This window comes from Rhea americana, unplaced genomic scaffold (assembly GCF_003343005.1).
Source record: "Rhea americana isolate MKP2758 unplaced genomic scaffold, rheAme1 scaffold_17, whole genome shotgun sequence".
Lineage (NCBI taxonomy): Eukaryota > Metazoa > Chordata > Aves > Rheiformes > Rheidae > Rhea > Rhea americana.
The window spans coordinates 726,556-751,800 of NW_028185816.1; the positions used below are offsets into that span (position 1 = coordinate 726,556).

Sequence of the window (25,245 nt, forward strand, 5' to 3'; positions counted from 1 at the left end):
GAGGCGGGGTGCGGGCGGCTGCGTGGGCAGCGCCGGGCTGCGCTCTCGCGTGGGTGAGGCCCGCGGCGCCAAGCCGTGCCGGCGCGGCCAGCAGCCTCCCCCGGCCTCTGGCGCGGCGCTGGAGGCGCCTCTCGCGAGCAGCTCCGCGGCGCCCCCTCTTCTGCGGGCTGCTCCCCTCCCGCCCTCGCCTAGGCCTCTCGCCGCGGCAGTTCCCCTTCCTCGGAGCCCTTCTGGAGCTGTGACTAGTGCGAGGAACAGCGTAATGAGGAAGAGGTACAAGTTTCTCTCCCCGTCAGGAAAAAATGTATGAGGGAGACAGCTAAAATTGTCCATTCCTTCAAATAGGAGTCTCTGTGCAGTGAGCCCGCGCGTGACAGGAGCGGTAGCTTGAGCCCTGGTAGCTCAGTAGTATGTGCAGCAGCCCCTGACTCTGGAAAGAGTCTGAATCCTTGTGGAGCTGGAGCCGTGTGCTTCTACAGAACGACTTTTTGGCATGATGCTTAGCTGAAGTGTGGCTAATTGCAGAATTACACTGTGTTGCTGTGTGAGTCCCATGGAAATACAAACCTGTAAATTCATGTAACCTACTTTATTTAGTAGTTTAATAGTTTTAGTAACTGAGCAGTATGAAAGCTTTTGATATTTTAATAACTGTTTTAAAGGTAATTAAAACTGAAGTGAATCATTTAGATATTAAAATATTTGTAATATCTATCTGTCTTGTAGCAGGCTACAATTTTTGTTCCTTTCTTCTTCCCTGGCCACTTTTGCAATCTGTGACCTGGTGCCCACACTTCATAACTGAGTGGAAATACCATTAATTTCAACAACTTGTAGAACTTCCTAGCATCTCCGTGCTCTTCAGCTCCTCTAGTCTGTTTTTCTGCCCTCTCGTCAAATATAAACGGTCCTGAGAAGGAGAGAGAGAAACTTCTTGCATCCTTTTTGATTGTGTTGGTTGTTATTTGTGTTGGTTGTAGGACAGGCCAGCAGTTTATTAGCAGAAGTTGCTATAAATACATATGTTTAAGTTATTTTTTTTAAAGATGTAGAAGTTATGGAAACAGGGCTTCTGATTTTCTGACAGGATTTTTTCTACATCTCTGGAAAAAGCAAAGCTAAACTTATGGAATGTTGTGTTTAGGCTTTAAATACAAACTGATAGTTGTCAGATGAATAATGAGTTATTTTAGATTTCAGAATGAGAATTCTTTTAAAAATTTTTGTAGGAACATGAGGGAAACTTCACTGACTTGCATTGGAAAACTGTTGAATTGCGCTATGTTAAAATGATGTACTACTTGACTACTGTTTTGTAGACTAACTTCAAAGTGGCTCACTTTGACATTAAGAAATTGAATGCTTTATTACAGTTATGGAGAACTTGTCTAATTTTAATGGAGACTTCTGAAATCTTAACTCTCTTAGAACTATTCTGCAATCAGCAAGCATACTCACTGTTGATGAATTATGAGTGTTCTTTACTACAACAGCACTAGAAGAAGGCAAGATTTGGTGAAGCATGGTCAATGGCACCAGAGAACTTTCTTACAGAAGTAAAGTTAATAAACTAGCACTAAACATTGTCATTTATCTATTAGATAAGGCACTATGCTGTTCCTGTACATCTGTCTTAAACTGTCTGAAGCTGTTTCAGTCAAGAGGAGCTCAGATAATCAGCAAGGTTGACTATATGGTGTTTGTTCTTCAGTATTTTTTTTTAATTGTAAAACTGTGGGAAGATATGGAAGGAGTCTGGAAGTATTAAATTCCTGGGATTTCAAATTCTTGGTGCAAGGTTTGTTGTAAACTGTAGTTCAAGTATTCTAACTCCGTAATACGTAATTTTAAAAAAGCAAGGAATAAGAGGTTTTAATTACAGCATTTGCAGCCAAAATTCTTAATAAACTTTACTCACAAGCTTCAAGGCAATTCTAAAAAAAAGGGCTAACTATTTTTTTTTATTTTTGATTTTTTTTGTCGTAGAGCTTTGAATGGGATGTAATTGGGAATGCAAATTTGGGTTGATCATCCTTATCCTGTTTGAGATCAAGAATGTGAATCTAGGTTTTAATTGCTTGAATTAGTCTTTTACAAGACTACGTTTCACACGTGAGCCCCTTGCTTTCCCCCCTCCCCCCACTCCCATCTGCTATTTGGTATTTCCAAATATCTTGAATATCTTCAAATATATTGAATACCAGTATCTTTGGTATTTTGAAATATATTGAAGATATCTTGATATCTATTCGTAAAAGAGAACTCTGCAAAATATAGGCTTTTCCTGCCAACAGTCTGAACTGGGTAACAGCATACTCTGTACGAAGGCTAAATTGACATCTTTAGCTGTGTTGCTTCCCCCCCTCCTTTTTTGATGCAGTGAATGAGAACTGAGCAATCCTGTGGCTTCAGCAGTTCCTGTTGTAGTTAATTTGTGAGGTAGTGTTACTGTCTCTTCATGTGCATGGGTTCCTCACATAGATTTTCCATTTTCTTTCAGTGGTTACAGGTGAAAGAGCCATGATTTATGCATCTTCCGTGTAAACGCTGAGATTTTTATCTTGTAGTTCTTTAGGTAGCTTAGATCACAAGATTTGGAACAGTCATCCTCTTCAGTAAACCATAAATCTTTTCTTCTTTGCTTTCCTAAAATTTGTTTGAAAGCAATCTGGATTTAAGTATTAGAAACATGATTCCCCATAAACTGGAGATGGAGTATGGTAAATGCTTTTATTCTTTTATGTGTTATATGTTATTCTAATAGCTTAACTTCTGAGCTTTCTGCTCTTCTTGTGCAACCCTAGGGAAATGAGATTGTGTGTGTCGAAACAGATTTTCTTTCAACATGCACTTGAAGACTAAGCACAACAAATAGATCAATTCAGAAAAACATCAATTTACAAATATAATTTAATTATGAAGTGATAGTCAAAATCTTACTTGATTGCACTATACCAGCTCATAGAAACCTCATTTTTTTTAAAAAAAGGACTTTAAAAAAAGGAGGGCTTTACAATAAAAAATGTAATTACAGCAAAGCATGGGGCTGTCTAGTGCTCTGTTAAACAGTACTGCTCAAAACTCATTTTAAGTCAGCTGGTACAGAATACTCTCTGAATAGAGGCATAAGTGAGTACAAATCTATAGTAAAATCAGAATTTTGGCTGAAAGAAGGCATGTGAAAGTGCGTGCGAACCACATACAATCAGATACCTCTAATGGCAAAGTTTACTGCTCCTAAAAGAGCCATTCCTCTTGGCCCATGTGGAGGTCAGGCTCACCCCAGTAAAACTAAAGGAAAGGAGCAAGTTAAAGACCTTGTGACTCTGGGCCCAAGCCTGACTTTCAAGTTTTTGCAAGTATATTTTCAAATAGCAAATCTGTTTGGAGCTTTTGCTAGAATGAAAACTGATGAGTTGTAGTTTTGATCCCACTAATAATTATTATATGGTCATGGTTTAGTTGATCAGAATTCACTTCAGTATTCATTCAGCTGCTTTAAAAAGTACTTGTTTAGTGTCATTGTTATCTTTAATGAAGCTACAGAACTACTTCAAATTCTGATGTAACTTTTTAAATCAAAATGCTGTAATGCGGTTATATATTTTAAGATGACAATGACACTAAACAAGCACAATATTCATTCAACTGCTTTAAAATGAAATGAATTCTAATCAACTAAACCATGACCACACAGTAATCATTAGCAGGATCAAAATTGCAACTCATCTTGCAGTATTACTTGTTTGTAACGGTAAGCTGTTTTAAGTTTCACCTAAATCAGTTTAATGCTCCTTAACTCAAATGTATATACTGCCAAAGATAGTAGTATATCCAGGAAGAATGCAACTTGAATAGTGTACAGCTCAAGAAAAGCTTTCATTATATAACATCATTCTGTACTTAAGAATGAGGAGTTTTAAAAGTGAGACTTTTATTTATGGATATCAGGCTGTACACTTTACCTAAACGTTGACCTAACTATATTAATTATTTTTAACAGTTGTTGTATTTGAATAGGTAAATGATTCAAAGTAGACAAGTCATTCTGTTAGTGATCGGTTAGTCTCTTTGAACTTATTAGAGACTGAAGGATATAACTAATTTGAAGCATCTAGTACTGTAGTTTGAAAATTTTCCAATATACCTATTGCTGAGTGTCAGCCCCATGTTTGCTGTACTGCATGGACATCTTACTGCAGTTATGACCATGTACATACACTCTTTCAAGCTGATACAGTTTGGTTGCATTTCATGTATTTTATCAAGATCGTCAATAAAGAAATGCTGGTATAGATGAAATAGCTTACCCTGAACCCCATCCAGTTATTAGTCTGGAAACTACATAGTGAGATGTTTGTAATCTGGTGTAAGCTAAAGACTGACTAATTATTATTACATTAGTGGACCCATCTTGATAGTTCTTCAAAACTTAGTTGTTCTAATCAGCTTCTAAAGCTGACAGTGTGTCTTCTTGCTCTTAGAGATGTGTTGTATTTTCTTGGCAGGCTTATCCTACTGGATACTGTGGCTTATAGCTAGTAAAGAAATGACCTTGCAGAGAATAGATAAAAATGTTAATAGTAAGTCTAAAACATGGATAAGTTTGTAGTTTGTCTTGTTAGTTGTGGGAAGAATCCCAAATTATCTACATGATTGTAAGTTTGGAATAGGTACATTTTAGGTTAATTTGCACCAAAACCAGTTCATAACAGGAAATACTCTGTTCTATCATATCAGTCTCTACTCTCATCTTCTACAACAGGTATCTTTCACAGATAAGGTTTCTCAATAGATATAACCTTGGACCGTGAAGACAAACATACTGTCCTTCTTTAGTGATATGCTGGATAGGTATTGTCCAAATAAGGTAGATCGTTGACCCTTGTGGCTGTTGAAAATGTGGACATTCTGCTGATAGCATTCATTGATTTACTTTTGTGGAAACAAGGCACCAGATGAAATGAGACATGATACCATGATATGACCCAGGCTTGTCTTGCTGACAATAACCTTGTTCAGATGAGTTAAATATTACTTCCTTGCTGCCCAAATCTAGTTCTTTGATTTTTTTTTTTTTCCCTTTCTTTTTCTTTTTCTTTTTTTTTTTTTCTCTTTAATTCTGGCTTGTTATAGCATCATTGCAATGCAGTAGTTTAAGCTCTGTATGAGGGACTTCACCTTCTGTGAAGTTGTTCGGTGATGCAGATTTTACTTGTAGTATGTGCAAGTGCATTCAGGCCTGATATCTGGATGGGCTTAATTTCTGACTATACATAAAATGTTTTTTCCACTTTACTTTTAGACCTTTTCCTGCTGTACTGCCATTAGTACTAGGCTTAAGTTGGCGGAGGTAAGAGGGAAATTAATTTGTCAGGCTCTATTTTGCAGCACTTCTAGTGGTTCTTCTGTTGATGCTTGAGAGGCTGGGAAGTGCACGTTTTCTATTTCCAGTGATTGGATAGTCTCATTATGACTGAATTTGGAAGGAGGATTTTGCTGACTTAGGGTTTGTCAGTGATACAGTAGAAAAAAGGCCATCTAATCTTGAACAAGGACATATGTGCACCCCCTCACTAATTGCTGGATTTAACATTCATTGGAATTCTAGCTTATTTCAGGCTTTCTTGATGCTCAGAAAGCAAATCTTTAAGCATCTTGATCTGTTTGGACAAACTTGAGAAATGGTCTTTTTCATGTTAAAAACAGAATGTGGACTTATTGTGCTTGTCTTGAGAGTCATGGAGACCTCAGTGTGTTTAAAGCAATGAGTTAAATGTTGCTGCAGCAGCTCTGAAGGCAAACAGAGCTGCTGTTGTGTGTTCCATAATAGCACTTGCTCAGCCTTGAACGCCAGAAGATGGAGAATGTTGGCTTGGATCCTGAAAGGAGGGGGAGAGGCCAGCCTGTCCATTTTCCTTTTTTTCTTTCACTTTTACTGAAATGCTCAGAACTTCTGAGCATATCGAAGAAGAGCACCTTTCAGATGAGCAATATCTTAAAAATGTTACCATTGGTTTAGCCCTGAAACTGAATTCAGAGTTATTCTGACATCAGTTTCTCTATAGCTTCTCTGACAGAAGCTTTTACTAGACAACAAAAAACTACTGTTTTTTTCTTTCCTGTGTGACTGAAGGTGGCTTATTTAAATACCAGTGATACAAGTCATCCAGAAACTTTTCTCAACTCTGTTCTAGAACAAGAACCCATTAGAGAATGTTTTTACTAGCTCTTTTGAACTCTCAGATTTTTTGGGGGGGACTTCAGCCTGGAGAAGAGAAGGCTGAGGGGAGATCTTATTAATATGTGTAAGTATCTGAAGGGAGGGTGTAGAAAGGATGGAGCCAGACTCATTTTCAGTGGTGCCCAGTGGCAGGATGAGAGGCAAGGGGCACAACTGAAACACAAGGAGTTCTATCTGAACATGAGAGAAACCTCTTTACTGTGAGGGTAACAGAGCGCTGGAACAGGCTACCCAGAGAAGTTGTAGACTCTCCTTCCGTTGAGATATTGAAAAGCTGTTTGGACACAATCCTTGGGAATATGCTCTAGGTAACCTTGCTTGAGCAGGAGGGTTGGACTAGATGATCTCCAGAGGTCCCTTCCAATCCTTCTGCGATTCTCTTTTCCTTATCTGTTATTACCTATTAGCTCTAAGAATAGCTACTATGTAGGAATTTGGATGTTCCATGGTGCACTTCAGAAAACATTGTGTTTGCTAGGAATATTCAGCTGCATATTTGAAGAGGTAGCTGTTAAGTAGTACAAAAATGTAAAGCTGGTTAATAGATACAATTCAGCTATTACAAATATGCAAGTTATTGTATTCTAAAACTACATTAAAAGACTGCTGACACTCCAGTGCTAAATGCCAGATTTGATTCTACTATGTTGTCTTGCAAGGTAGATACCTTTTTGGACCTGTTCCTTGTTATGGGTTAGAGGCAAACTGAAGTTGCATTGGGAACAAATTTTTTAACTGGATGATTTTTATTAGGATGGTGTGGGTGGGTGGCTTTCTTGTTTTTTGTTTTGTTTATACAATGAACATGTTCTCAAGTAACTTGCTTCCTTAAAGAACTTTAGACAGTAACACAACTAATATAATTACATGCATGTGGTAATTCCCTCTTGAGCCTGAAGTTATCATTGTTGGCAACTCCTGTGTTAACTGGCATGTAGAGTTAGTAGGGCAGACCATGGGCTGATTACTTGCATTAACATTTTTTCATTTACCCCTAGATTCTGTAAATGTCTTTACCCTTACTTCAGTTTTGGTGTTTCTAGGCAATTCACTCGCAGTCCCAGTATGTAATGGCACAGATAATTTGTTAAAAAGATCCTGTAGGAGCTGTACCGACTTCRTCCTTAAAATTCAGTTTTGTTATAATAATAGTTGCATGAGTCTTCCGTCCTCCTTGAGGAAACAGAAGGAAGACTTACTTTATGCATGGGAGCAAGCATGGAATTTTTTTAGGAGGAAATAGAATTTCATAGTATATGCAAAAACTAGAGTTAAGGGGAGGGCGTGTTTGAAATCACAATGAGTCCTCTTTGTTCTTGTAAGAGCAGCAGTAAAGGCAACAGGCCTGTATTTTACATTGAATAGAAAAAATGACTTGTATGAGCTAGCTGTATCTTGCTAGTTTTATCTTGCCTTCCTTGGTTTATTTCCTTGGTTTTAAAGGTTTGTAAGTATATGGCAAAACTGAAAGAGGTGAATGGGAAGAAGTTACTGCTACTGAACTGATCTAACTTTCAAAGGAATGATTTTGGATGATTGTACTTTGGCCTGTGGAAATTGCAGCTCTTGTTTTATTTCAAACTTGCTACTGTAGCCCACTGACAGGCTTTTTAGATGCTTCACCAGTAAGTGCAGGAGCTGTCCTTGTGAAAGCAGGGAATCAAAATAAGATTTGGCATATGGGACAACAATGCATGAGACTTTGTATCTAGACTTTTAAAACTGGAGTTTGTGAAGGCAACAACTCATTTTTAGCAAGTAACTCTAGCAAGCTTGTTCAGAGACTTCATCATTATAGGAGCGTAGCAAAAGAGCATCATAGAGCCTTTAATACCAAAGATACCTGAGTTCTAGGCAAGTGTTCAAATTTTTTTTTAGCCTTTTGGGCAAAAAGTATAGTGAATAGCAGTGTGAAGCCTAGCATAGAACAGCTCTTGTATATTCCCTGGTAAGTTCCTGCTGTCTTAAACAACTAAGTACTTCTATATAGAAGTTATTTTCCTGTATTCTTGGATAAAAGGCGCAGAAAGGCTCTCATCCTTTTTACCAGTTCAGTGTTGTAATTCTTATTTGTTTAAGTTAAGTCTTCATCTACCTTCAAGGCGACTTAGCTTTTTTTGAGTGCAGTGCCTTTATGGAATCATGCAAATGTGCTCTCTGTCTCTTTGGTAGTTTTTTGATTGTAATGGTTGTGTATGCGTATGTATCTTGTACAATTAAACTTGTACTATGTAAGTTTGTTGTTTTGTTAAGAGAACTTGAAGATTAGTAAACCAAGGTGTGAATATAGACATCTGTTATATAGCCTTTTGTGGTAAAAGGAAGCTGTTTTAGTGGGGTGTGGTGAAGACACTGGTATATCAGACATCATAAAATAGCTTGTAATTAGCCCAAGGCACAGTTTGAGTTCCAGAGGTTGTTAAGGTCACGTTCCAAAGACAGCATTAGTGGGGAAAAATAGAACTTTCTAAGAGTGGATATAATTCTCCAATTTCTGGTGGTGGTATTATTATCAGTATCTAGTTTGGAGACTAGTCATAGTCTCCAAACAGTTAACTGGGGGAGGGGAAAGGATTAATAATTCTCATAGCTAAATTAACTTTTTAAACTGAAGCAAAGCCTACAGTGTTTTCGAGCAGTCTGCTGGGTTTCCATTACCATCCCTACCCCTTCATTTCATTAGAGAGAATATTTGTGACTAGCAAGTCTTCAGTTTAGTTCTAAGAGCACATCTTGTTGGGAGGAATTTTTTTGGGGGGGTCATTTGGTGAAAACATGGCAAATCTATATTATTTGTTGAAAGTATAGCTTTCGTTATCAATGTGAACACAGTAGTTCCAACACCAGTCTGCTAACTTCACCTTTTCTGTGGCCTGGCATCCATCCTTCATAGGAAGACTCTGCCCAGCACTATCAGGGGATTTGCTGACACAGGGAAAAATTCCAGGGCTGGCAATTGGCAAATGTCTGGCTCCCTGTTTTCAGTCAACATATTTGAAGCCTCCACTTGTGATTATATTTTAATATATGACTACAGGCTACATGGAGCACCCATCTAGTCTTACAGTATTAAAGGACCATGCACTTGGAGATAAAATACACCAAAAGTTCAGCTATTTTCCTAGGCTAGGTGGAGGTCGAACTCCTTAAAAGTAAAACTCTGTTATAGAAGCAGTTTACAATTACCAAACTGTAATAAGAGCTTGTTTGAGTATAGTGACTCCATAAGATTCCTTGGAATGTTTGGGCTGTGGGGAGGTATACTTAAGTATTAGCTGTAGGTAAAAATGACAAGTAAGCACATCTTTTCAGTATGAAATTGAATGTTCGCGTCTGTATGGTTTATTTAGGATTTCAGATTTGTAGAAGATAAGGAAGTTTTAATATATTACTTTTTGTTACTTCTGTTAAGGTCATAATGGTTTCCATTCCTGAATACTATGAAGGAAAGAATGTCCTCCTGACAGGAGCTACTGGCTTCATGGGGAAAGTACTTCTGGAAAAGCTGCTCAGATCTTGTCCTAAAGTGAAAGCAGTGTATGTATTGGTGAGACACAAAGCAGGGCAGACACCTGAAGCACGAATAGAGGAAATAACCAGCTGTAAGGTATGTGTCATATGCTCATGAAATGCATTTTGATCCATCTTTTGTTTCCATTTCATTATGAAGACAACTTTAGTTCATCTAAAGCAAATTACTGTTTTTCAATGCATTTTGTTCTAACAGAAATTGAAAGCTTAGACCTGTCAATGTTACTCATATAGGAAAGCCAGTAGCAGAAAGTTATCCTTTATTTAGCTCAGGAAGGTGTTTAGCTATAATGTATTGAAAAGTCCAATATCTGACAACTTGTTAAGAGAATGTATAATCGAGAGCAGGAGGTTGTGTGGACTGAGTTAAGGCCTGAATTGTGAAACTGACTTGACTACTGGCCTGCTTTGATCTTAAGCAAGTCACTTTTCTTTGTGCCTTGCCTTATTTTCTTGTCTATAAAATGAGGATCAGCACTTCTTTCTTCTGGAAAACACTGTCACATCTACCAGTAATCAAGGAGATCTGATCTGATTTCAACATGCTATTTAAATAGGTTATGTTTGAACAGGACGGATATGTTTGCCTTAATAGATTCTACTACAGATTTCTGTTAGTCATCCACATCCCTGTAAGCCTGTGACAACAAAGGCAAAGCACTGACATTCTTTGTTCTGGAAGTATCAAACTAGATATCTAAATGATTTTTCTATTGCAGGCTACACCTAGCTGATTACATATTGGTCTTGGTGCATGGGTGGGGTACTTTACTCCTGAAAAGACTTATTTACTTTAGAGTTTGGGCTAAGTTGGGAATTCTTAATAAATGCAGAACTGTCCATCAGTACATGAATAGTACAACGTTCAGTAGATGTACGCTGTACAGAGTATCCCATTTATAATGTGAAGAAAGTGAGAGGAGGGATTTGTAGCAGAACTTCGAGACAGAATTTGTTTAGGCATACCCATGTCTAGCACTCTTGTGGGATGTAGGCATTGGCAGTCCAAACTTTGGAAATCTGTGTTCAGATGCAATGTAGGCTCCACAAGGTGTGTGCTTAGAAGGTTATTAAAGGCACTCAATAAAAATAATGTATAAAGGCATTTAAGATGGGAAAGGCAAACCTTTTGAAGCAGGGAACTGAATTTCCTTGCGACTCTAAGTTTGACTAGTTGAAGTCACAGCAGACATGAGGGTAGGTTTGTCCTTAAATAAACTGACTCATGTCAAAACTCTTGCTCATCGCTCAAAAGCGTCTGCTTGCATGCCAGTGCCTTGCTATAGCATTCAGCAGAAAGAGTTGCATTTGGGGTTCAGTTTTAAGATCCATCCACAGATTCTTTCCTTCATATTTACATGAGTTTGTCAATTCTTCACTCCTTAAAACAAATATATGTTCAGGCTAAACTAAACTCTTGGGGGGGAAAGGGGGAGTTTCTCGCTTCACTTTCTGTATACACTGTTAGAATCATAAAATCAGTAAGGTTGGAAGGGACCTCTGGAGATCACCTAGTCCAACCTCCCTGCTCAGCAAGGTCACCTAGAGCGTGTTAGACAGGGTTGCATCCAGAAGGGCCTTGAAGATCTCCGGAGAAGGAGACTCCACAACCTCCCTGGGCAACCTGTTCCAGGGCTCTGTCACTCTCACAGTGAAGAAATTCCCCCTCACGTTCAGGTGGAACTTCTTGTGGTTCAGTTTGTGCCCATATTGCCTCTTGTCCTGTCACATGGGACAACTGGAAAGAGTTTGTCCCCGTCCCCTTGACACCCTCCCTTCAGGTACTTACAGATGTTGATAAGATCATTACTCAAATAAAAGGTGGGGAATATTCAGGCAGGTGGGAAAACAGCTAGTAGTGTGAACTAACAGAACCTGACTGAGGCTTAGGCCTCAGTGTTGCTTTTGGGAAGCTCGTGTTATAAGAGGCTCTTAAATTTACAAGACCCAAACTTTCTGCTTAAAGTCTATACTAGGCCTTGAGGTGTTATAATCCAATGTGTTTTATGAGCCTGGCTAACCATTTATTGCTGGAACAAGTCCAAAAGATAAATCATTTTTTGATAAGCAAAAATACTGCTTGAGATAGTCCTACATTTTAGTCTCTAGAATAAGAACATAAAGCGAGTGCTGCTGCATCTCTATGTAGAGGCACAGCTGAATCAAGGTATTTGTTCTGACTTTATCATGTGATTAGACAAATTAGGTTGAAAGTGTATTGTTTAACTAGCATTAACTTGGTCAAGATGACTCCAAAGTAGTATGAAAGTATTTAGTGGGATCTGTTGTCTTAATGTGTCCTGCTGTGAGGAGGGCCTGTCAGTAACTTCAGACCATTTTGACTGGCACAATAAACATACTGCAGATGTTTAGATATTCTGTTTCTTGAAGAGTTTAAAATCTAAATGGGTGAAAGTGAGGGTTAAGAGCAAAACTGAGCTGCCAATAGCAAAAAAATGGATTTTCTACTTCCATTGGATTTGAGACATCTAACTGTTGTGGTAGTTCAGCATGCCCATCACTTGTGGTCTAGCTATTTGAACTTCCTACTTTGTACTGGTGTCACTGCTAGTTCAAGATTGTGCCAAGAATATATGTCTGTGGATGTGAAAGGGTGCAGAAGCAGATATCTAACATTAAAAATACCAGATGTGTTCTTTTAGGTGTTTTGTTTTATTATTTAGTGCTTTATCTATGGGACTGCTTGTATTTTATAATGCACATCACGCATCTTAATACAGTTAGAGGGCAGGAGCTTCAGTTTTACATGTTCTTAGAGGCTGACACTGTCATTCCAAATATAAAATCATAGTAGGTCACTTTCAAAATAACAAGTCTCCCTGCCCTTAGGTAAGTACCAGTAGCTGTACTGCATGAACTAAGAACTGTAAAGGCATTAAATGCTGTATTGGTAACCTGGCCACTTAAGGTGCAATCTCATGCCTGGGAAGTCAAAGATGTCTGCCACTGGGCATATCCCATGTTCTTACTGTAGTGTTACCACTGCTACCTAGGTGGTCACACAGTGAGTTGTATTAGCTCACAATCAAGCTAAAAAAATCTATATAAAAATCTATACAAAAAAAATACAAAAGTATCTTTCAGCTGGACCAGGAAGTTCTCACAGACTTGGGCTAGTTACTATTGCCAGTGCAAGAGAAGCAACAAGATGACAAGGAAGTTAGGAGATGAGACCAATCTGTTTGGGAGTTGTATAAGCTTAGACTGCCTTAAGACAGCCATGAAACTGCACCTTTAAGTTAATTTATAGTTGAAAATGAGTTGGTTTCTTTTGATGCTGTGAGGAAATGGCTTTTAACTATTTTCCCTCAGTATAACCACACACTTAAGTAGAAGAGAAAAAAAGAGTACTGCTGTGATTTTAATGTATTCTAATAGACTTACGTTGAAGCAGTTGTGATACTGGCTTAATTGTGGAGGGGTCTGCTCTGGTGACACTTTCAAGTGCACTTTATTCCTACAGCACTATTCTTCTGCCCCCACCCCCCAAAAGCTTGCATATTAATGATTGAGTTGTGTGTATTAAGCCCTATATAGTTAGAATCCAGTTAATAAAATCAAGAGAACGAACTCAGCTGTGGGTGGATTTTTTTTTCACTAAAAGAGGTGAATGTCAGCTTGGTAAGATTTATCAGATGTTCCAGCACAGTGAGCAGCCTTTAATTCTGTTTATTTTACTAGCCAGAGAGATAGGTGTCTGATGGGAGTTTTCTTGTTTTGTTCTTTTGTTCCCCAAAGCTCACTCAAGTCCAAGATAGTATTTCTTAATTCTAATATATTTTTTAAGTTTGATAAAAGCTTTCTAAACCTAAAAATATCATGAATCCTACAAGAATTTAGGGGGACATTATATACCTTAAGAAATGGGCGGACTATTCTCTTTTTTTCATCTTGAAAGAACAAGAGATAACAATATTTAGTTCACTAGTTAAAAATGCTTTAAGTCCTGTTGTCTAAAGAAAGAATGGTCTCTACTAGACATTGTAAGAGAAATCTGGTTTTAAGGATAGATGTTAGCAAATTTTTAGTTGGAAACTGAAGTTTTATAGCTTCCTTTGCAATGCATGCAATACTTGTTCTGCTTGGCATCAAGTGTGCAGTTTCCTACTAAATATGTTCATGTGGAGTTAGTAACATGCTTTTATAAGATTCTAAGTGTGGTTTTCTAACTGCTATTGGTTATCTTGAGAAATAAGGATATCTAACTTCCTATAGGCAGAAAATGTGTATGTGTTTTGTTTTCTTTGCTTACCTGAAGCTTGTATCGTATTTTCACTGGCTATTAGTTTGAATTTTTAGTTCTGTTTTCTGACAGCTCTTTGACAGGTTGAGAGAGGAGCAGCCAGACTTCAAAGCAAAAATAGTAGTAATTACAAGTGAACTTACACAGCCTGAACTGGATCTTAGTGAACCGATCAAGGAGAAGCTTATAGAATGCATTAATATTATATTTCATTGTGCTGCTACAATCAGATTCAATGAAACACTAAGGTGAGTCTGAAATTCTGTATGTACTAAATTTGTGCTAATTTGGTTAACCAGTGGTCTGCAGAAGGAAGAGAGAAATCAAGTGTCTGCATGGTTCTTGTCAATATTCAGCCTTTCTGTTAGGCTACTTCATGTACTGTATGATATTTGGTCAATTTCATGGTGCTCCCCCCCCTCAATGTATTAATCTTTTTCCCTACATGAAACTTGACTTGAGCTATTAGGTTTCCATTTGCCTTTCATAGGTGGTCTTCGGAGGCCTATTTAAGATTGCTTTGCCAAAGGTTAGGTTTACACTGTCCAGCATCAAAAATCCGTATCTTAAACCCTTAGACAAAAAGGCAAGTGGATTATTGTCATTCAGACTAAGTAAATGGTCATTGTACTTTGCTCTAGGCTGTGTGTGCCTATACATGCACACATATACATGCACACAACTGTTGAGGACAGACTTGTATGATGCTAGTTCAGGAACGCTTTGTTTTTCTGAGTCTTCCCGTTCTCATATGTTGCTGTAATTCTTTGGATGGCTGGCAAGGATGTAAATAAGCTCTAACTGTATGCAGTGTGCTTACTAGTTATATTAGAGTCTTTTCCCCTTTGTGTAAGAGGGAACATAAACCATTCCTTCAGCTCTCCTTCATGGAAAGTGAATATGTGTTTCCAATGGGGATAACTTCAGCAAAGCTATGTGTTGAGGAAAGCTCTAGTGCTTGATCTTTTTACCTGATGAACTAACAAGAAAGTAAATATTCTGGGATTTCTCCATGTCTTCAGAAAATTCTTCAGTGAGAGGAATAGAAGTTTGCATTGGAGGGAATAGAGAGAAATGGATGAGAAAGATGAAGACTAAGCAAAGTTGAATAACTTTCATCTTGTACAGAAATTCTGTTAATGGAATGATAGGAAAAGGAATAGTGAAAGTAAGAGAGAGGATGTAAGAATTCTTATATTCACTTTTGGCACTTGCTTTAGTGTTGAAACATGGAATAAATACCTGATTTGGGGAAATGACTTTGAGAAACTGTTGGTAGTTTTTGTGGAGAAATGAGAAATGTTAATGTAACACTTCATGGCAAAGAGCTTGATAAAGCTGTATTTAGCAGTATTCTTGAAACTTAAGTTGGTTTTTGCACTGTCTGCAACAAGACTTCAGCCCATAATAGGTTGTAAGCTGGAGAGAATATCTGAATTGTATAAAATCATCTGTAATACTTGTTCAGTAAGYTATGTTCTGATGTGATAGAAATTATAAATATATACCTACCCCTGTGCAATTTCCTTGAGGACTCTCAATGAAGAGTTTGCAACTTGGAGTGAGGAAGCTGAGGTTCTTGCTCATTCTTATTTTCTTCTTYCCCATTAGGCGTTTGTACTGTTAAGCCTTGTGCTATCTTGCAAGATGTTGCCAGTCATCTAATTTATTAGCCCTCCAAGCCTTCCCTCTCAGACAATAACCTCACTCAAGTTAGGAAGTTCAAACTTATAGTTAAAACTTTGGACCCACCTATTTTGTGGTAACCAGATGTCTTACTGCATTTATTTCCTTCTCATCTTGGGTAGAACACTTTATTGGAGTAGGATTGAGGAGTAGGCTGAGGAGTTCAGTGATTCATTCCCTTTCCCTGCCTGTAAGGGAGCCTAAAGATGAAAGTAAGAACAGAGTGAAATTTAGAAGAATTATCCTGAATATTAAGAGAAGTTTTAGGTTAAGACTGGAGCATGTAGCTCCAAGCAGAAGGTTAGGATGCTGTCTGCGACTTTATTAATTTCTTTTAATAAGGAATATTCTTACTCTATGTATTAATCAGTGAGGCATTAGGAATGAGTTGACCATTTACTACTTTTTACTTGTCTTTTTTTTTTTTATTTCTGCTAATCAAATTTCTGTTTAATCAACAGAGATGCTGTTCAGTTAAATGTGATTGCCACACAACAGCTCCTCTTCTTGGCCCAACGAATGAAGTATCTAGAAGTGTTCATGCATGTTTCGACCGCATATGCATATTGCAATCGGAAACACATTGAGGAAATAGTTTATCCACCTCCTGTTGATCCCAAGAAACTGATGGATTCTCTAGAGTATGTGTTGATGTTTCATAAACTACTTCAGCGATTTGTAACCACCTCCTTCCTAGTAACAAAGTACCAAACAATGGTTAAATGGCTGAAAAGTGAAGAAATTAGCTTATGTTGTACTGTAAGTCTAGTGTATGTTGTACTGTAAGTCTAGTGTATGTCTGACACTTACCCTTATAGTAAAGGAAGTAGGCTAAAGTTTTGTGGTCAATTTAAGTTGATCTAGGTGTAGACTGCTGCTGAAAGAGACAGTTGTTTGTCTCTGTTCCTGATGCTTCCCATATGCTGACAGTCTGTGCAGCTGTATGGTGAGCTGGATCAGGAAGCTGAATCAGCTTTTTTTTTTTTTTTTTAAAAAAAAAAAAACACCTAATCACTAGATCTCTTCTGAAGACTAGGTGTGGAGTGTGGGGATTGTTGTTGGGGGTGGGGAGGGAGGGCATAGGGTGGTGTGTGTTTTGGGGGGATGGAGGGGTGTTGTATGTGTAGGGATTTTTTGTTAAACCTTCATAATCTATTTTAGTTCACTGCATTCTTACATGAGTACTAATACACTTCATGTGCTAACACTGAAGGACGGTGGTAAGGCTAAGACAGCAGCCCTTTAGCAATAGCCTCTGACGTGTACCTGAATACCACTGGAAGATCACAACTTCCAAGATACTGAAAAGGCTCTTAGTTAACTACTCGGAAACAAAATTATAATAGTAGTTCAGTTGCATCTTCAGTGCTTATGTTCTCTGAAGACCTATTTTCTGTAGCTTTTTACTCTTGGATTGGACAAAACTAGGAAAAAATATTACTCATTCTGTATTTTATTTTCTTTTCTCTGTATATTGCCCTGAGGTCTCCGAGGCTATCAAACCCTAACTGAAACAGGAAACAAGTAGCGAGTATGAGATGAATCGTGTAATATGATAATCAGATAATATTATCTCATCTCTAAATTGCCCTCTCTCCTTTCTTCCCTGTCATATAAATATCTTTTCTTGCAAGTATGAAACTAAAAGTAATCAAGTAAATCAATTAAAAAGCAATGTGTTCTCTTTACCTTGTAGTAGTGTGTTTGTGTTTTTTCACATTAGCTCTTCTAAGATTGCACCCTGAGATAAATAGTTTAAACAAGTTTCACAGGAAGTAAACTTCAAAGGAGATATTCTGAAGTAGTTTTTGTCTATTTTTCCTTTTCACAAGCAGAATAAATRCAACTGAAAGTGTCATTTGGGCTTGAAGGGCTGTCTGTATTTTAAAACCCGTTGCAATGACATGCTCTACAGAGGCAAAGCTTTAGAAATTTATGAGAGAATGAGTTCTCTAGCCAACAGCTGACTGAGGCACTGATACAAACGCACTTGTGCTCATGTGTCCATTCCCCACACCCTCTGAATTCACATCATGAAGGAATAGTAATGCATGTTGCTTTGAAGATAACAGGATTGGTTAATAAGAATCAAAATATGTTGAGTAAACTCCAGTTATGTGACTAAGGTATTGAGACACTAAAGCAAACAAAATCCAAGTCTGAATTTCGGGTGTACACCAAAATAACAATGGTTTAAGATGCACATCTGGGTTGTGCTCATGTGCTAAGACAGGAGGTTACCACAAATTCAGATACATGTGGCTTAATGAATTGGAAAACAAGGTGAAATTGCAAGATTTAACTAAGATAAACAAGATGAATAATGTCAAAAAAAAAAAAAGAGAGATTTGAATATTCACTCTGAGAGTAAACACTTACTTTCTTTGAAACCAATCACTGATAATGCAGATTAGGAAATAGAAATCCCTCTTGTGGAGGGAAATGAGTTGTCCTTTGGAAATAAACTTGAGGTCCTATAGCCTAAGTCCTAAGATGATCCTTCTACTTATTAAAGTTTTATTACTGTCTATTTTTCTATTCCTAACTCTTGTTATCTGAGATTTTTCTACAGTTACATAAAGGAACTACAATGGGGAAAAATGCTGAAACATTCTGTTAAATTGCTGTTAAACTTGCAAACAAAACTTCCAACATATCTTAACATTAGTTTTTGACAAAATAGATCTTTTTAGTTGCTTTAAGGAACTTTTTTGAGAAGCACGTAGACTAATTCCTCTGACCACATTGAACTGTACTTGAGCTCTCATGGCTCCATCTAATTAGCGACTGATTAATAGCAAGGTATGTCAGAAAGTTACAGAAATGGGACTGTTGCAAGACTGAACAAATTCACCTTTTTGAAAGGCAGATTTCATTGTTATTTTTTTTTTAAAAAAGGCACATGATATAGCAACTTGAGRCAGGAAGTTATTTGCCACATTATTTTCTAGTTGATTAAATCATAAGGTCGTTGTCTAGGCCTACACATCACAGTGGGTTTAGCTGAACTTGTGTGTTGTTACTAGGAGGATATTCTCACTGTTGTCTCCCTCTTGGCTCTTGAGCCTGTTCAGTCACAGGGCAGTTTGGGTCAAGGAGAAGACCTTGGGGGTGGGCTGCCAGGTCAGGCTTCTGATCAAGCCCGCTGTGTGGGTATGTGATCACTTAAGCCAGCACAAAAGTGGAAGTGATGGTTTGCTTATAATGCAGCTGGCACTTCCTTTTGGGGCCATCACTTTCTAGATTACACAGCACTAACTGAGAAGCTCACTACCTGTGACCTACAGACAACTAACTTGCTAAATCTGCACTTCACATTTGAGAGTTTAGTTGGTGGAATTAGGAATATTGCAGATGAAGTCAGTATTTGCTCTGCAGTAGGTGTGTAATGAATTAACTACTTGTGCAGAGAAAGTAGTTGCTTCATGGGTTGTATGCCAGTGGACACTCAGCATGCAGCCCTCATCTCTCTTTTTAATTTTGAGAAATTTGTTTTATTTTCAGTTCAGACTGTATGCCTTTTGCTTTTAAAAAAGAGGGAAAAGGCATAGTAACTTTTATTCTGTCTAACAGTAAAGGAAAAAAAAAAATCTTTGATACCTAGCCTAGTTCATAAATGTGTTTACTTTCTAGGATGTTTTCTAAGAAATGTTTTCCAAAGAATTTTGGAACTGACCAAATATTCTGGTGAAAGGTTTATCTTCTCTTAGCATTTATTTTCAAATGCTTAGGTTTTATGCTTTAATTTGAAGCAAGATGAACCTGAAGTCAGTGTCAACATAGTTTTCTACAAGACGGTGCTAGTGTCACTAGTCCATCGTAACTACAGTGCTGTGGAAAAACACAAATACAAGTGATGATTTTCTTCTTCAAGCTCTCTTTCAGAACAGTTATAAATATGCTATTGCCACCTTAATTTAAAGGTTGTACTACTGTGTACAATCAGAATGAATAATAGACTCATTCTAATAAACTTGATAGATTTTTTTTTCTTGCCTCTGTTGGAATCAGCCTTCAGTTTAAAAGGGTTGAGTTCCTTCCCCTCTCCCACCCCACATGAATGGTATTTTAGGAAGCTATATAGTTTTAAAGCTTAGCTCAGGGTAAGCTGCTTGCAGACACTTACTGTTTGGTATGTAAATGCTTATAGAAATACTCCGTAACATTTAACCTTTTCAAGTAGAAAAAGATATATGATTTGATAACCTCAGTGAGAGTTACTTTCAAGTTCTGAAAAATCAAGCTGACTTAAAATTTAGTGATTTAATGTTAGATACTACAGTTGTTGCAGAAATGTGAAATGCTGAACTGAGTTGTTCATTTTTGCCTAAATTTCTTTGCAGAATTCTTGCTCTTACAGTTATTCAGCTTCTAGTGAAATGCCTATGCTTTGAGTTTTGTCATGGATGGTATTTTGAAGAAAAGGCTGGGTTTTTAAATTATTTTCAGGAGTAATTTTATTTGATCTTTCTTTTGCATTTTTTTTCTATCTTGGTGGAATAGTGTGCAATTATTTACACTTGCCTCTTTTTTGTTTCTTTAGGTGGATGGATGATGGTCTAGTGAATGATATTACTCCTAAACTGATAGGCGACAGGCCCAATACTTACACATACACAAAAGCCTTAGCTGAAYATGTAGTACAGCAAGAAGGTGCAAAATTAAACACAGCCATTATAAGGCCATCTATTGTTGGTGCTAGCTGGAAGGAGCCTTTTCCTGTAAGTCATTGAGTTTTCAATTGAGTATCTTGCTTGTGAACTCCAGTATGTGCTGAGAGCCTGAGTATGTAGTGGCCCATGTGCAGGAAGACCCTTTAAACTCTGAAGTGTGGCTTAGTTGCTTCCAGCAAACAACTCTGGTATAAAAGCTATCAAGTCTAGTAGTATTATGTGGGAAAAGTAGAGGATAAATTACTTTTAATCATAGAGCAATACATTTCTGTCAAAGGGGAGATTAAAAAGTTTGTTAAAATGCATATGAAATAATTATTTATCACCTCTTTACTTCCTGATCCTGGATATGTTTTTATCTGTCTACTTTTCCCTCTTCAAGATGTATGGTATGTCAATAGCAGTACGTTACTAAGGAGGCAGAGGACTCTACTTTTTCTAGTCAAGCCCTATAAACTTTGTGGGAGGCAACATAAGTTTTATATACCGTATACTGTATTAATCTATAACGTGTGTCCTGTATGCTTCCTCCAGTATAGCAAATTGATGCTGGACTAGTTTGCCAATTTGAGATTGAATATTTCTCAAATACTTAAAATCTTTATAATCTATGAATCTATATAACGACTATCTACTTTTTTGAATGTGTACGATGTACATATACATCAAACCAATGAATTTGTAATGTCTAAATGTTGGCATTAAAGTTGAGAGAAAATGTCTTCTGCTTTGGAAAATGCAAGGAAAATCTAATAACTGATAGCAAAACCTTTTATCAGCCTCCTGTGAGTTGCTAGAAGTTAGTCTAGGAAAACATTTTTAAATGTAAATTTGAATACCTTCAACATAAATACATTGCACAAAAGAAGTTACTTGCATTATATTTGCTAAGAATAAACAAGCCAACAATTCACTTTGAGGGATTAATGAAATTACAGATAGATCTCTTCTCCAAGTTATAACAATTTGTTATACCACCATTTTGCAATGGAAGAACTTTGTTTAAAGATATGGAAGCTAGAATCCCTTTTGTTGTCTCCCCTTTGCCCTCTACCCCTCCCCCCCATTATTTGTGGAAACTTGTCAAATTTTCTCTTAAAAACTGCAGAATTCAATGCACTCTAACCAAATTATTTTTTCCTTCCTTCTTTGTGATAGGGATGGATTGATAACTTCAATGGACCCAGTGGTCTCTTCATTGCTGTAAGTATATGTTTGACTATAGTTACAGATTGTTTTCTTCCTCCTTTGGAAGGCAGCAAAGCTTCATACGTTTTACTGGTGGGTCTTCTGTCTTTTTTTTTTTTTTTTTCCTTCAAGGCAGGAAAAGGAATTCTTCGAACAATGAGAGCCTCCAACAGTGCAGTAGCAGATCTTGTTCCAGTAGATGTTGTTGTCAATACAACACTGGCTGCAGCCTGGTATTCTGGAGTTAATAGGTATAGCAGGTGACAATAGAGAGTATCAGTACTTTGAAGTGATGATATTGTGTACTTTGATAAACCAGTCTGCTATTTAACTGCTAATCTATATCCTGCTGTTCCCCCAGGATAAAGGAATCTAAGGTTCTCACAGCAATTAGTCCCTCAACTTGTAACTTCCTTGTGGTAATGGCCAACATTTGATAGTGAAGAGGAAGACATCATCTCCTGATACTGTTATACAAACTATGCCTGAAAATTCCTTCCTAGCCTTTGTTACAGTCAATATAACTTACAGATATGTGGGAAAATTTTCCTCTGAAAAGAAAGAAATGTGATAGTTAAAGAAGGATAAATATTGGAAGGATATAGGAAGCAAAAAACATAAAGTGATTATATTAATATTTTTTGCTTCATCTAAATGATACTATTAAGGGAAGGAGTCACTTTGGGTGTGTTTGTTCTTAGAAATTTACTTGATGTTTAACTTGCTTTTTGTTTTTTCTCTTTGTTTTTTTCACATCAGACCAAGAAATATCATGGTATATAACTGTACAACAGGTGGCACCAACCCTTTCCACTGGGGTGAAGTTGGTATGCCATTTTTTTTTATAAGCTCTAATAGAAGAATAAGGTCAAATAATAAAAGCTTAGGCTATAATCATTAGATCATATTGCTTTTTATTGTTGAAACTAGTATAAAAGCCATACCTCTCAATCTTGCAGTGTATTACACATTTCCATTTTCTTCTACTATTAGTTCTTCCTCCTTGTAGCATTACAACTGTTAAACTTGTTATTTTCATAGTTTTTAAAATCCATTATCGGTTAAAACATGTGAGAACTGATTTTCTGCTTGGTACTGCCACATTCTAATCTGCCTACCATTTGTGGGAAGGTTGTTGAGAAAAGCGTTGCTCAGAGGAGCAGTAGTGATGTTGAGTGCCAACTTGACTAAATATAATTTGGAAAAGCAGTCCAAAATAAAATTTATTTTGTACAGCTGCATAATTGAGAAGTATGACAATAGTTTTGCACTCGTGTAGCTTATTGTTGTTTTTAGCTTAAAGTAATTGCTTGGGGTGGCTTTTTTAGTGTTCAAATAGTTTCTGAGACATCAACTGTTTATATTGAGGAAAGAGTAATCTTTAAGAAAGTATGGCCACCTATTTTCAGCTCTTAAATATCCCGACTAAAATGTGACCCACATGCCAAAAGCCTTGTAATACTTTTTATTATAAATCACGGTGCAAACTGGCTGGCATGGCAAAGTGTATATTAGTTGTCATTTTTTTCAGAAATAGACATGTTGCACTTAGATTAATCTTCTTTCAGTTAAGTATTTAAGTCTATTTTATTTCTCTTGACTACTTTCTTCATGTTTTTTATTTACTTTTGCCCATTTTATATGTATCTATATTTGTAAACCTTATTTCAGGCAAACTGGGAAAACTACTGACTTCATTTATATCTCATTTTTAATTGGGATATTTAARTACTTCTGTAAGAAACATCATAAAATTATAAGAGAGGATGAGAAAGATGAAGTGAATTTCCGCAAAACTATTTAAGAGTTTGATCCTGCAAAACTTCCATATACAGCATTTTTAGGTCTCAACAGGAGTTTCATGTAAAGCCCAATCTTAATGGGACTTTTTTAATGTTTAAATATTAAAAAATTGTTAAGTGTCTTTTGAAATGCACTTCAGTTGCTTTTCAAGTCCTAAATCTGTTTTTAAGTTATTCTTCATGTGAGAGATTAGAATAGCCTTCTCTGTAAAATGTAGTGGAATATTTGTTTTATATGGCTCTATGTGCCATATAAACTGAAACTGCTATGAGTTTTTGAAATCAACAACTCCTAAGGTAGGGAAGAGGAACAGAAAGAGAGAAGCTACAGTAAAACATGATACTGAAAATGAAGGCATAAAAGTCCTCTTGATATACTAAGAACCAGTTGAACAGTATTTTAGGTTAAAAGTTTATAACTGTCTTAGTTTCTGTGGATGGGAGAAAAGTTAGGATGGTTACTTAAATAACATAACTGAAGTAAATATTGTACACTGTAATTTACTTTGAAAACCATTAAATTTTACATGGTTATTATCAAAGCTGTTACACAACTTTTCTTTCTCAGAATACCATGTAATTTCTACTTTCAAGCGGAATCCTCTCGAACAGGCCTTCAGACGGCCCAATGTAAATCTAACTTCCAATCACCTTTTATATCATTACTGGATTGCTGTAAGCCATAAGGCCCCAGCATTCCTGTATGATATCTACCTCAGGATTACTGGAAGAAGCCCAAGGTAATGGTGACTAGCTCTGTCTTATCTGTTCCTCTGACTTTTAAACAAAGCTATGCTTACACTATAATGTATATTGACTTTTCTCCCCTTGAATGCTTTGTGACTAAAATTCAGCCTTTTTTTCTGAAAATAGGTCCTTGAATTGAAAGTGGCTTTAAACTTTCTAGCAAAAATGAGGATGTTTTGGTTGGTCATTTTACTTGTTTGGGGGTTTGAGTAGTCAAGGTAAACAGAATACAAGATTTAACAAATGATGTTCATTCCTGAATCATAAATATTCAAAATATGTTGATCCTTATTTTTTCCTACAGAACACCACATAAATTTGAATTTCAAGACAAATCCGTTAGAATGTGCAATAAGGCGCCCTAATATTAGTTTACGTTCCAACCCCCTCTTGTGTCAATTTTGGACTACAGTCAGCCATATATTACCTGCATTATTGCACGATCTTTTGCTCAGATTGACAGGTCATAAACCATGGTAAGAAGGACAGGGCTAAAAATACTTGCTGATAAGGTGGTGGAGACTTGTGAAGAGGACATGGCATGGGCACTATCCAGATTTACTAACTATAAGCAATAACAATCCAGTGACTGAGTTACTAAGATTAATGATTGGCTGAACAATGTTGACTGAGATGTGTCTCAGGTCAGAATTCTAGTCAGTCATTAAACTCTAGGAAGTGACTTGCACTAAGATTGTTGTTGCTATTATAAACTGAAAATGAAAGCAGAAAGGAAGTAAAATGTGGGTTATTCCTATAGATGATACAACTTGATCCGGTTGTTTTGTATCATCTCAGCATTTCATTCAGTTTATAATATTTACACTATTATGTGGCTAACTTCTTAAGTGGGAAAATGGCCTATCTCTTCCAAGCAGGCTAAACTAAATTATGTAGATGGAATGTGAGGTGTCACTTGACTTTTTCAGATTTACCAAGTCGTATGATCTTAACTCATTGCATACACTGTTTTCAAAAGTATTTGTCTTCAGACTATATCAAATCCCCACTGTGTTGACAGTGTATTAACAGAAGTGAGTACTCTTTCATTGTCTCAAAGCCTAGGTCTGTCATACGAAGAGGGTAAAAAGTCAYGTAATAGACTTGACA

General features: G+C 37.0%; 1 protein-coding gene across 1 annotated transcript in view; it reads left to right on the forward strand.

Moving 5' to 3' along the window:
• The first annotated feature begins 204 nt into the window (after positions 1 to 204).
• FAR1 (fatty acyl-CoA reductase 1) overlaps positions 205 to 25,245 on the forward strand; it is a 38,992-nt gene continuing 13,951 nt past the window's right edge. Inside the window, exons 1-9 of the mRNA XM_085300834.1 lie at positions 205 to 273; positions 9,657 to 9,851; positions 14,112 to 14,287; positions 16,187 to 16,366; positions 20,269 to 20,446; positions 21,557 to 21,601; positions 21,719 to 21,837; positions 22,346 to 22,413; positions 23,957 to 24,128. Of these exons, the coding sequence (XP_085156960.1) occupies positions 9,663 to 9,851; positions 14,112 to 14,287; positions 16,187 to 16,366; positions 20,269 to 20,446; positions 21,557 to 21,601; positions 21,719 to 21,837; positions 22,346 to 22,413; positions 23,957 to 24,128 (1,127 nt within the window). The 5' untranslated portion in view covers positions 205 to 273; positions 9,657 to 9,662. The remainder of the gene's footprint in view (positions 274 to 9,656; positions 9,852 to 14,111; positions 14,288 to 16,186; positions 16,367 to 20,268; positions 20,447 to 21,556; positions 21,602 to 21,718; positions 21,838 to 22,345; positions 22,414 to 23,956; positions 24,129 to 25,245) is intronic.